The 13574-nt window shown below is 39.0% G+C and overlaps 1 protein-coding gene across 18 annotated transcripts in view; it reads right to left on the bottom strand.

The window, feature by feature from the left end:
* MAST2 (microtubule associated serine/threonine kinase 2) overlaps positions 1 to 13574 on the bottom strand; it is a 213261-nt gene that overhangs the window by 98597 nt on the left and 101090 nt on the right. For 12 of the 18 annotated variants that reach the window (XM_057430684.1, XM_057430689.1, XM_057430679.1 and 9 more), the window contains 2 exons: positions 12903 to 12934; positions 4075 to 4281 (listed from right to left, as the gene is read on the bottom strand). In XM_057430684.1, coding sequence (XP_057286667.1) covers positions 4075 to 4281; positions 12903 to 12934 — 239 coding nt within the window. Of the gene's footprint in view, positions 1 to 4074; positions 4282 to 6181; positions 6414 to 12902; positions 12936 to 13574 lie in introns of those variants that run through there. The other 6 variants (XM_057430688.1, XM_057430690.1, XM_057430697.1 and 3 more) reach the window with 3 other exon arrangements.

The raw sequence follows: 13574 nt of genomic DNA, 5'->3' as shown, positions 1-13574 counted from the left end.
CTGTAGTCTCCTTCCCGTAGAGGGGAAAAACTATTCCCAAGAATAATAACTGGTAGAAAAGAAAAGGAATAAAAAGAAAAATTTCCATTAAAAAAGAAATTAATTCAGGGAAACTCATTCATTCATTCAATGTGAGATGTAGATTACAATTCAGTTGCCAAAAGATTACCTACTCAAAATTCACCATTTCACATTTTGCATAATGATATATTCACAAAGTTGTTCTGTTGCTCATTATTCCTGAATTGCTTATCTACTCTGTTTTCAAAAGTGACATTATACTGTCTTGCAGTCAACTCTGACCAATTATTTAACACATTTAAGAAAGCAGAACCTGCACCAAACCAAGCACTAAACCAGGAGGGTATCACTTGCTGCAAACCCAGAACAATTTCCAAATGTCATTCAAGCTGAATATAGTCCTCTTCATTAATCCTCTGACATTTGTCAAATAGGAAATTCTAACTAAAATAAATTCTAAAGACCTGTATCAAGTGACTTTTAACTAAAAGGAAATTTAAGTAGAGATAGGAAACGATCAGCAACTCTTGACAAGCTTTTGGATATTTCAAAATAAAAGCATAAAGAACCTCATTAAGTCTGAATTCTGAAATGCTTTTTTATCTTCCCTAAAAAATATGGAACTTCTCCCATTTACAGATGCTGCCCTGCTTCTGTAAAATATGTGTAGCCTTCAAAACCCAAGAGAGCAGACTCGCTGAGGACACTGCACATCCAGCCACACTCAGACACCCAAACAAGCCATAGCACTAAATATAGGTCTCCCCTCATCCACTGCAACAGCTTATACAAAAAAGGCTTTAACAGGCAGCTCTCCCAGTACATTTGCTGAATGCCTACATATATTCTTGTTACTTACCACAGTTATTGATTAAATACTTGTTTCCTAGAATAGGCTTTTTATGTAAATAAATTCATATATTCTTAAATGATATCACAGATGTCCACAAAATCCTAATTATATAAAACTCATAGCATCGTAATTACACACTGATCAAGTAATTATGTACTGAGCTCAAACACTTAAGTATTTTGGAGCAACATTAGGTTTCCCATTTTGTTTTACTTAAACAAGACAGCAAGGATCTGACCACCATCACATTAGAGATGATGACCAGATTATGGGAAAAAAAAAAAAAATCCATGGCAGTATTCCGCAAAGCTATAAAAAATTAATAGCTATAATCAATGGACATTATTAAAACTAGAACATCCAAGGGAAAACAGTCTCATAAAAATAATCATTACCATATAAACCTATAAGAACATGTTCCACAACTAGCACGAATTCATTAAAGCAAAACAGTGTGAGAAAAATCATTGAATAATGCAGCTGAACCAAATTCTTCTCTTTGATTTGTTAGGATAAAGCAAATTTCCATTGAGACTTCACCTCACCTGCAGCACCCAGACATGCCAGAAATATGGCACTTGAACACTTTCATCCTGTTATCACAAACAAATTAATCCATTTCCAGCTTGTATCTTGCCAAAGGTGTTAGAGGGAGTGTAATGGTTTTTTGAAATGAGAGAAATGCACAGTCTGTAATCTCAAACCTATTTCTTCCAAGTTAGAACAATTAATTCATGGCATCTTTTAAGCAACCTGATATCAAGAAATGCCGTAAATCATATTTTGATTAAAGGACAAATATGGGTGTACAAAGGACTTGCCAACTCATAAATAGGACCAGCTGTGAATCATGGCCTCATTTTCTCCTTCAGTAATTTGACTTCTCTGCTACCCCAAGAAGAGTGCGAGATCCCAAATATGAGACTCAATACTTCAGTTTAATTTTGGACACCATTCTCTTTTCTTCCTAAAGATACATGACCTTAATTACAACCCACAGTTGCATCAACTATAGCAGTCTTATTTCACCTGCTATCAAATTTATTATTGTAATGCTGCCACTTCACGTTTCCTTTTGCTCTTTTGAAAGGTTTGCATTCTTTTCAAAGGTTATGTATAGAATATTTGCATTCTTAGACTAATTCTTTCACAGGCCATGGACTTCCATGCTGACTTGTCCCAAGATGCATCAACGTCGTCCACATAAAAAATATCAACATCAGGAAATACATGCAACGTAGAGTACAAGCAACGTAGATTCTTGCAAATGCAGTCTATCAGAAGTAAAAAGTGAGAAATGGTTAAAAGTAAGGCATAAGTTTTTCAGCCTAATTTTTCCACCAGTTCCTAGTAGCACTTGCATATCCACGGAAATGAACTACTGCCTGGCTAACCTGAGGGTGTTAAGCTGAGTAGATCAATGCTAGCAGTAACTTGCCAAGATGAACCTTTGCTCTAAGCAAGTAGGAATGGCTATCACTGGCACTGTAACCAAGTAAACAAAACTACAACAAAGGAAGACTGGATAAAACAGGATCAAGAGCTGCACAGGTGAAAGCAACAAGGACAAAAATAAAAAGTTATTATAGTGGACCTAAGCTCTTACACAGAGCCATGTATCTGGGAATCATCAACCATTCAGTATTTAGAGAGCAGATGGCTGGAAGGTCCCCATATGTGAAAAACATATTAGCAGGAAGAGTCAATAGTAACAGTAGAATATAACCTGACACTAAGACTTTTATATGAACCATTCTTAAAGAGAAAAATATAGACGGACCCTTGTCAAAAGCCTGAAGATTGAAGGATTCCAGAGGAAAAAAAAAAAAAAAGCAGTATCAGAAAAGCTTTTGAAACTAATCAATAATAAAAAAGAGCAGTTCTCAACTGACTTTAACAGTAATCTGATTTTGATACTTAATTGCTACTTACCAGTCTGTGAATTAGCCCCAAAGCTAAACAGCATTTAATCGTGTTTAATCACCCTGTTGTAAAGGCACATTACCCAATACCCGCCCTCAAATAACAAACATGTATTTAAAATTATATTGATGACAATGGTATTAAAATGTTAAGAGACTGCTCCCTGGCCACTGCCCTTCACCTCACTGCAAGTGCAGCCTTGATGAGCACCATATTAAGAATTTTCCCTGAGTGCTTCCCAATGTGCAGGGAAAGCAGCAGGGACACTGGGCAAGCACCTCTCATCGCAGCAGCGCACAGTAAGTACAGACACATGCTACATCCCTTACTTTCACTGACAACTTGATTTCCACTCCACACATGGGATATATGTTACTGCCCATTAGAGGGACAGATGCCTAAAATAGTTCAACTTCACATTTTCTGGTTACTCTTACAAGAGCTGGCCAGCAAGCGCAATCTTCCTCTGAAATAACAGTCTAGATCCAGGGGCTATTGCATTACCACCTGATGAGTAACTGAAATTTGACCGGCTACATCCACACTGCAGCATGTGAACTTCAAAACCAGCCCTCTGATGGCTATGCTGGCTCAAGTTTTAAGTAGGTGCCTCCAAGTTCCAGTTTCATAACTGCACACACAAAGATCTCTAGCTTGGTTTAGCCTTGGCCTGTGACTGCCTGACTAGGTGAAGTTTCCTCCTAGTGACTAATCTGAAGGTTTCCACTGGGGCCACTGATGGCCAAGCATGTTCCACTGTAGCACAACATGGAGGAAGAGCTAATCCTGCAGGAAGAATACACCAGTTAAGCTCTCAAACACTTTAATAGAGACTGAGCTGGTTTGAAGTTGCTTCAGTTTACAAACTCTTGTACCCCACATTTAAGCCTGCTAACAACAGGCTTGATTTTACTCATTATTCTTTGTAGTCACCGTGTTGGGAGACAGAGACTTCAACCTGCTGGCTTCTCTAAAAACTAACGTGGATTTACAGAGTGCAGTCCCCACAGTTCTAGGCAGGGCTTTTTTAGGACACTCTACGCCAGTTTACTTTTAAGTTGGTTTTCTTGACATCAGCCATGCCTGGGAGGGTTCTTTTCCTGCATGGTACAAGCTGCACATGTACTTGGAAGCGAGCACAAGGTACAACCAGGAATTTACATGCACACACAGGTAGAAAGGTTCCCATTCCTTAATTCACTTTATCTTTCTTAAGTTCATAAATGGTCACACAAACACCAAACGGTTAGTAAGTCCTAGTCGATACCTCTCCTTACCTCCACTGAAAAGGATGGCTGTAGCACGGACTAGATGGATTGCTGTGGGGTTGTGAGTTCAGGTAAAATACTAGAGGAGAAGTAACAAGTGCACAGTCAGCACTAAATGGGAATTTAAGGTGCTGCAGACCTGGAGCAGACGTAGGGGAGAACATGTGCTGATGAACATCAGTTCCTCGGCAGTGGGAGTACAAAGGAGAGGAGATTCTGACAAGGTACCGCAGTAGGAAAAAAAACATAAATCAGGGTCAATATCACATCTTCTGTTTCAATTAAAAAAAAAAGCGAGATACTTCCAAAATATAAGTTACATCTTCTTAACAAATGCAATAAACTAAGTGACCAAAAGTAATCTTTCTGATTATCATCCAAACCAAAACGTATTTTTCAGCCAATTTAGTATGTATTCAACGTTATTTTTCCACTATGAAAATGGTCCAAGCTGGAATTAGCCAAATCCTTTTTTTTGTACTGATTCCCAGGCTTTCTGGAATACACATCATTTAATGTAAATCCTCAATGTAAAACCTTTAATTGAGGAAAAAATAACAAATTGATAATGGCAACCCATACAGACACTGACCATTTATACCACAGCCTTCACAATTTGGGAGCCATGGTTCCAAGCCACACTGTGGCAACAATAGAAGTATGCCACTGTGAAAACACGAATTACCAAACCATTAACTAGGAAATAACGGTTAGCACTGACAGTGTTTTAGAACAACTAAGTAAGCCTGAAAGCAGCGCTGCAAAATAGCTTTATCCTCATTTTAGCAATGGGGACACTGAGGCACAAAGCAGTCAAGTGACTTGTCCACAGCACGTCCATTGCACTGTCCGGATTACAGCTGAGGACACTGATCCCCAGCTCTGTGCTTGGTTCTGTGCACTATAGTGCGTTGCAGGGTTAGCAGCCAACAAGCATCCATATACACAGAGAGCACAGAAAATATCCCAAAGTAGCTGCTTTCCAAAAAGCTGCAAACAGACTTTAACATGAACACAAAAATGAGGTTCTAACACCTACTTTATTGAGCTATACACGATGAGATGTCCTTCACTAGAAATAAAGTAAAAGTTAATACACAAATACTGGTACTGTAAAGTGTGCTTATGTATTTGAAACTTGTTACACTAGTTTCAAACTAGTTACAAACTAGTGCCACTGTATTCTTACAACTCTAACTCTGATTTTGACTGAGGGCTGAAAAAAGTTTCTATTTACTATATTTAAACATAAAAGTGAGCAAAAGAGACAGCTGGGGAGTGCTTCAGCTTTTGTTTAGCATTTTACACTGAAAGTCCTGAAGTTAAGCACATTTGTCAGCGTTCCTTGCTTTAAATTTCCTAATGAATCCAAATACTCATCAGCAAGTAACCTCTGGATATTGGACATCCTCTCCACCAGCAATCTCTGCTTAAACAGAGTCCATACCCAGGAAAGGTTAAGCCTGCCTCACACCCTGCTCCTCCCTTCACTAGATTCATTTAATCTCCTCTACTTATAAACTTAGTATTAAATATACAATTTCCTTAATTTTACCTAATGGAAATAATAAATCTAATTACAAATTTCATAAATAGCAGTTTTCATTAGTAGATTTCAAAGCATTTTAGAAGGACACAAGCACTAAAAAGTAACTGCTTGTTTAAAGTTCGTTTGTAGAAATACATGTGGCAATGTAAGTAAAGATTATTTGCTCCAAATCTAAGAGTTTCCAATAACATTCTTAAAAGATAGGAAAGGTAACAAAGCCTGGAGATTTGAGCTCGTGATAGCTTCCTGGCAGATTATTAAAAGTACTTTTTAAATCTGACAAGTGATAAAACGAGAAAGACAGTTACTATATTCATTCATGTTTGGTACAAAGCCTAACCACAATGTACCCCATTTAAAAACACCCAAATATTGCTCTGTTCTGGCTGTACTTTGCGGTAAATGTTGAACAAAAACAGTAAAGCTTCCAACTGAAATTTCGTGTACAGCCAAAATAAGCACCACAGATAAGGAAACTTCTAACAAACAGAAAATTCTGACTTGTTCTTCTTCATAGTTTCAATTTGAAACATTTAGGTGAAATTTATTTTTCACAACAGTCCTTACTGGATCCGCAGAGATGGGGCTCCAAGCCTCTGTTTCCTCCGTTTCATCATTGTGCTGATACACTATGTTTCTTCCCAGCGTGTAAGAGGCTTAGAGCCAGGAAGGAGAACCCACCGTTATCACTCCAACACAGAGCACAGAACAATCAGTGCAGTTCCAAGCTCTTCGTATACCCCCAACGTCAGAGAGAGCTCAGGAGTTCAGTAATGGTCCAGATTAATCACACAGCTCATATCAAAAACCTAACTATTGTAAAAGAAAAATAACAGAAAAATCTTCTACAAGTCTATTTGTAGCATCCAAGGAAAGGAAACGAAGCCCACGAGTACGACAGGAAGGCACAGAAGAGTCCAAGACACAAACTGGCCATCTGACCTGTCACACAGCCAGCGATACAGCCCAGACCCACCCTGGCTGAGCCCACAGCAAATCAGCGACAAACTTCTCCTGGGCTTCAAGGAGCAGGAACAGTGGTTCGCACCAAATCAAAAGGAAAGCATAAAGCCAAAGGGAGCGATGGCACACTTGAAAGGATTCTGGCAGAAATCTCACATAGCAGCTTGAAAACTCACACTGCGATAGGAATAGAGTCGCTGCTCCCCGCCAAAGCCCTTGCAGAGTCATCAGCGGTGCAAAGAGCAGCTGTTCCCGACCGGCGGGAACACGTGAACCAGCCCTTCTTCAGTAATCAATCCCCTTAGGAACACACACAACTTGAGCCTTAAACATCTTCTTGTAACTCCAGAGCTGTGCTTCTGCTACAAACTTTATGGATTCTCCCACTGAAAACAGCAACAGCAATTGCAGCAGCCTGGGGAGCCAAATGCTGAAGGAAGGAGGAGGGAGGGGGGGGGGACACCTTCATTAGGAGACAACACTCTTGTACAGTGCAAGTCTTGCACTTCTGTTAGCAAATGGTAATTTCAATCAGTTTCAAGTAATTTCAATCAGTTTCAGCTATTAATGAACAGCTCCAAAATAATGCCCAACACTTTTGAAATGTGTATTTCCAAGAAGGTAGCTTCCCCCAAAAAAATTTCCTCATATATTTATTTGATAGACTTTAAAGTGTTGAAGACTCTAGGCTGGTAGAGACTGCTATTCTCATGAGCAAGTACTCATCAACCAAGTAAATTCCAGATTACAACTCCAGATATATCTTCTGATTCTTTCCTGGATGATGTATCTTCGTTGTCTTCATCCCTGGAGGATACAACCTGGAAGGTATATATCTTCAGATTCTCCCCCGATTCAAACAACAGGAGTGCCCCAAACTACAAGATCCCAACCTCTCAAAATCTATGTCCCATCAGGAGAAGAACCTGCCAGTCCCAAAAGTAAGGGCCAGGGTGCCCAGGTTGGCTGTTCCTTAAACAACCAGAGCCCCTAAACTCTGCCCCCCAACCCCATGCCATGCTTCCAGAGTAAGAAAGCACAGCAAGCCACAAAAGGTAGAAATCTGTTATGTCATGTACAGTTCTACTATACTTGTTCAATGTGAACCTGGATTAAGTAGTGGAAACTTGATAATAAAAACAGCAAAAAAAGACTTTTCTTACTTTTAAGTCACTGATAAAAACCTCCATAAATTCTTGGTCTTTGAGATGACGCTATACACAGAACACTAAAATCCCCCTTATTCACTATATCACTTTTTTAATGGAAACAATGCTTTCACATTATTTTTAAAGCCTAATATACAAATAGCAACACTCCTACGGAGACCTGCAGGAGTAATTCGGCACGTTCCACCCCCAGAGCCAGCCCCACATATCAGTTTAAGAATGCCTGGTTATTTTTGATCTACTTGCTTGTGGGCTGCTTCTACGCAGCTCAGAAAAGGATGGGGTGGTTAGCAAACACCACCGCTTTCTCTCCCCATCCATACAAAGTTTCACAAGCAGAAAGCACTGAAGAGACGCATTATTTCTTACTCTGTTTCCAGATCCAAGACCGAACAGAGTGAGAAGGAAGCAAAACTCCCCATTCCTTTTTCAGAACTGCTTTTTTCTCCATTTCCAGCACACTGACTTCTCCACGCTTGAGGCACACCACTTGCTCCTGGCAGGGAAATGGCATCCAGCAGAAGCGCTTAGCCACCAAGGAGAACAGAAATGGAATGATATACTCCATTTCTCTGCAGATACAGAGGAAATTCCCACAGCACCTGAGCATGGCAAGACAAAGACATAAACCAGCACCAAAGGCCAGAATTCTTTTTTCCTGTCATCAAACCTGCTGTTGTTTCCAAGCTCTAAAATAAGACAAGTAGAAACTGGTATTCAGCATATCCTCCCAAAGGAATTCCTTGGAGTGTTTGTGTGTTATTTTACTGTCAAGAAACTGGGGGTAAGTTTTAACAAATTACGATGAAGGCTTGTTTAATGAAACAGCCTATGAAATGTCTAAGGCTGCAGAAACTAAGAACCTTCAGAGGTTTGTAAGTAGAGGGAAGGGCACAGGAGAGAGAGAAAGAGAGAAAACGAGCCCCACAATGGACATAAATTGCCTTAAAGAGAGATCAGAAGGAATAAAAAATACCATAAAAGCCTTGCTCGTCTTCAGCAAGCACTAGTAAGTTCCTTACCACATTTCATAAAGATAGACATAAAAATTTGAGATAAATACTATTTATCAGCACCCATCACCTTCAAAAGAGCAGTTGGTAATATCTGATTTATTTAAATGTGTATTTTACTGCACATATTCTGAATTATAATTATTTTTCATGTTTCTCATGTCCCTGTGTTCTTCCTCCATCCACACACAGACTTTAAAATTATATTTGGTACAGATGGTTGACAGCAGGAAAGAATTAGCAAAGAATAACTTGCATCCGAAATCAGAAACTGGTTTAGCCAATTTAGTTTGCTGTGGAAATTACTCTTCTCAAATTTAGATATACTGTAGGAGAGAAATCTTCTCTTCTTGAAAATTTTGTGTTTAGATAGTACAAAAATCACAGCGACCCAGGCTAGCAACCCTGCCTAGGAAACCATGTGGATGGCAAATATAAACCCACATTTCTCATAACAATCTGAACAGGTCAATAGAGTTCATGCTATAAACAAGTGAATTTATTAAAAATGGGGTACTGAACAAGAAAGCAGACGGTTCAAACACAACCCCAACTCGATTTAGTGACTGCTGATTAGCTGGGGAGGCAATTGAGAGAAGACGGTGTTGCATCCTGCAGCCACAATGAAAACGTGCAGTTTACAGCCTGGTCTCTTGGACGCCGAGTTGGTGTTATACACATGAATGCACATGAGCACTTCATCAGGAGCCCCATCTTGCTGCGCAGATCCCACCTTTGTCCTTTCAAGTCTGGAATGTCTCCAGTGTGCTTCAAGTGCAGGTGCACATCAAAACCATTTGAAAGCTGCAGCCAACTATACAAAAAACAATCTCTGTGCAAAGAGAGCACCAAAGAACAGAACTGGGTAATCACTGGAAATAATTAAACCACTTCCACTAATAGGATGGAGATCAAAGTTTGGGTCTATCACTTCACATTCACTATTTGAAATTAAAGAAAATATTCATTAATGTTAATTACTTTTTGTGAACAAAGCATGGGGAAAACATAACCAATACATTTATATGTATTATTTATCAAAGGAAAACTTTGAACTCTGATTACTGAACCACACCAGAGAGAGAAGATAACTCCTTGTTCTTGTTCTCATGCTTATATTATTCAACCCTTAGTAGCCTGCAACTCAGTTGAGTATACTTCCCTTTAGTGTATTAAATATAATCCCCCTAACAGAAACAGACTCACTTTAAGCACATTAACAACAAAATGATATCTAAATAATCGGGCATTCCTCTTAATGTCACCATGCATACAATTCCCCCATCTGTTTTATATGCCTGCTCACTCGGTGCTGATTATTTCACGATTAGACTACAAGATCTTCAAGGCCAAAGCCATCATTTACATTGTGCTTGTGCTCACTTCCTCTAATATGGAAGCAGAATTGCTAATGAACAGACTTTACAGGCTCCATTTCACCACCCCTTCTCTTCAGTCTCTACCCAAAACCTTCTTTAGGTGACAAAATTCCTCACGCTCTCCAGCCAGCCATCTAACTCCACTCTTTTTCCTCAGTGCAAACAAGCGTATCAACTGTTGTTATGCCTACAATCAATTCCTGCAGAAAAATAGCAACTACTAACACTGACCCAGGCAAATATGAAGCAATGAGAGTCAGGTGAAGAAAAAGAAGCATTGTCAGGAAGAGCTTGACCTTCTACATGTGGTGATGACAAATACCATAGCTAGTCCACAGTGTAAAACCTTTCTAACTCGACAATCAACCAAAGCAATCGCCTAGCAAGCAGCAACAATCACGCCTTCATTCTTCTTCAGTCTGGATGGAAAATAATTATTTCCTCCCCAAATACAATGTTTAACAGTAGTAGATGCACCCAAGGTCCAGACTAGCACACAGACAAACGCTGCAGGGCTGTGTATTTCTACATAACGCAATTGGTACTGAACTGCTACAAAGGCTGGAGTTTGTGCAGAAAATGGATGCACCTCTTGAGGGTTTCTGGCTCCAAGCCAGGTACTGCATCCTTCTGTCAATTCCTGCTTCTGCTCCTGTCAGTGAACAAAAGTCAATGAATGACAGTCGATGAATCAGGGCTTAGCTACACCCATAACCAACCCTGCTCATTAGCTATGGAACAACAGCTTTTCAGAATAAAATTTGTTTTCAGAATTCAGTTTTGCTTCTGAGGTTCACTGTTCAGTTGATTCAAGCACAGGAAAAGCCTCCAGAAGAACCAAGAACTGCCTACAGTCTGTATGTAAGTGCACACCATTAGGCCAACCTTTCTGACAGAACAGTTAAACAAATTTCTACATATGTGTATTTTTTACATATATACACACACATATTATAATTATTCCACTTTTTGACATAAATTCCTCTAATTCCTCATTCCAAGACTAACAGTGGATTTTTTCTAAATCAAGCAAGCACTCTGATACTGGGATATGCAAATCATGTACATCAGCTCCACAACACCCATATGCTTAACAGTACAGCATTAACACAAATATACAGAGGCCACCATGTACTATTGACTGCTTAAATAGTTAAACTTTTCAAACAACAAGAAATCACTTGGTAGACTTAACTATGTAATCTGTACTTCCAGAAACTGCACTCAAACAGTTACAAAACACAGGCAACTGACAGAAGACATTTCAATTCTTCATAGATTTTCAGCCTCACTAACAGCTGCAACCTGATGCTCAAAATTTATAGCCTGGATCTTCTTGACACAGGTTGCTAAATTTCTTCACATAATGATGTCTTAAAAGGCATTCACTTGTGGAAGAAAACTCAAGTGAAGTAATGAAAACTGAAGGTGTTACATCAATATAGAAATAAAACATTCAGTTACTTGGTTTAGTTACTACTAAATAAAGCATTTGAAGCTATTTGTATCTCAGATATTTGAAACGTGAGTACACGAATGGTTTTGTGTCATACCCACCTCCACGCTTGAACAAAGGAAGGGAATATCTCTGGCATCCTCAGTTTCAGTTCCAGAAGTTTTATACCAAAATGGGTAAGAGTTACATTAAACCAAAAACTTACTGATAACTCGCTGCTCCACCATTTGTTCTAAGAACCTTCGTGACCTTCAAATCATGAACACCACCCTTCGTAAAAACCTACCACATACAGTTAAGTCAGCCTTTAAGGCATGCTGGTTAAAATATAATAAGCAGCCCGTGTTTCATGTTCTTTAAATAATTCCCTGGCTGGTTCACCCCTGTCATATGAACGAAACAAAAAGGTCTGGTCATGCCCCATCTTAAAAAAAAGGCCTTTTGATCCCTTGTATTGTTCAGTCCTGAATCACTGGCACTACACAGCATTTTCTAAACACTGGTTCTTGTACAAAGAGGATAGCTTACATTGAACGACTGGAAATAATTTCTCATTAGAACCAGAAACCTGAGGAAGAAAGGTTACACGCTTCTGTCAGCTTCGTGTCTGTAGTCTACAAGCTTTGGGAAACAATTTAAAATCATAATGCAATAGCAGGCAGTACAAGAGCTTTCTCTTTTATATAATGCAATCAATAACACAATTTCTTCCACCATAAATCTGTAAGCACAGCAGAAGCTAAGCTGTCACAATACCACTGAAACACAAGATAGCTCACTAAATGTCCTTAAACATCATAAAGTATTGAAGAAATGCTTTTTTGCTTAAACCACACTTTTAAAAGCCTACTTTCCCCACCAATTGCCACGTTGTCGAAATATCTCCATTACAGTGACTGCTCCACAAACACCTGACCTCATGGCCCAGGAGCTACGTACTCAGACCTCTGTCAACAGACTGTTTGAAGAGCAGCCATCAAAGTTGTCCATATCACATAAATAATCAGTGACTTCTGTGGATTCGGTTCAGCGATGTCAGTGCAAGCAACACTCAACACCGCAGCTACTTCTGTATCAGGATCAGCTCAAGCTGGTAATTAGAAGTAAGCTTACACTACTACTGCTTTTCCTGCTACACTTAAGGAAATGAATAGAGGCTTCAAGCTAGCTGCTTCCAAGTGCCTGACAGATTCTTGAAAATGCTAACAGACAAAACAGAGTATCTGCCCATTTAAACGATTTCCACAACTGAACAGCTATATATGTTCAAAACAAACCAAGTGATGAATAAAGAATAATTCTACTTACAAGCTTCCTCTTCTGGGGAGGCTGAGCTCCTTCTGAAACAAAAACAAAGAATGGAAACCTTCAGTTAATTTCACTTGTTATTATGTATTACTCATTTATTTATCAGTAAAGGGCTGAAGCAAAATTAGTAGCAAGCTGGCCCTTCTGATCACATGCTCAGGGTATAGCTGGGCACAGAGTGAAAATGTGAGTCTGCACACTATAGCACTGTAGTTCAGGGTATAAAAATAACTCATTTTGTCCGAATAATCATTGCCTTTGCAGTCTCAAAGTCCTAAGCAATCAACAGAGCAAAAATAACTGAAATTAAAGCCTAAACACAGATAAAGCAATAATTAGTTCTATTCTACATCCCTCATCAGCACTGTACCTGCACCCCTTCCAGAGCCGTGGTACCCAATATTCCAATACTCTCACCAGAAGGAAAAATTAATGCCACAGAGGGGCTTTTGGTATTGCTTTTTTAAAATGTATACATTACTTTAATATTTAATTATTTTATTTATTTTAATAATATTAAATATAACAAGATTACACTAAATAAAATAATTAAATAACGTGGAACTAATTATTAATTTGTTTATTCTAGCTAGCTAACATATTATCACAAAATGAAATCCAAGGCTAATGAGATCAGCAACCACTTCAAAGCAGCGGTTTTCGCCCAAGCAC

The sequence above is a fragment of the Pezoporus wallicus genome, unplaced genomic scaffold, assembly GCF_028554395.1.
Source record: "Pezoporus wallicus isolate ANWC-B61680 ecotype Strahan unplaced genomic scaffold, APGP_CSIRO_Pwel_v1 contig_10084, whole genome shotgun sequence".
Classification (NCBI taxonomy): domain Eukaryota; kingdom Metazoa; phylum Chordata; class Aves; order Psittaciformes; family Psittacidae; genus Pezoporus; species Pezoporus wallicus.
This window is presented reverse-complemented; position numbering and strand designations above follow the sequence as displayed.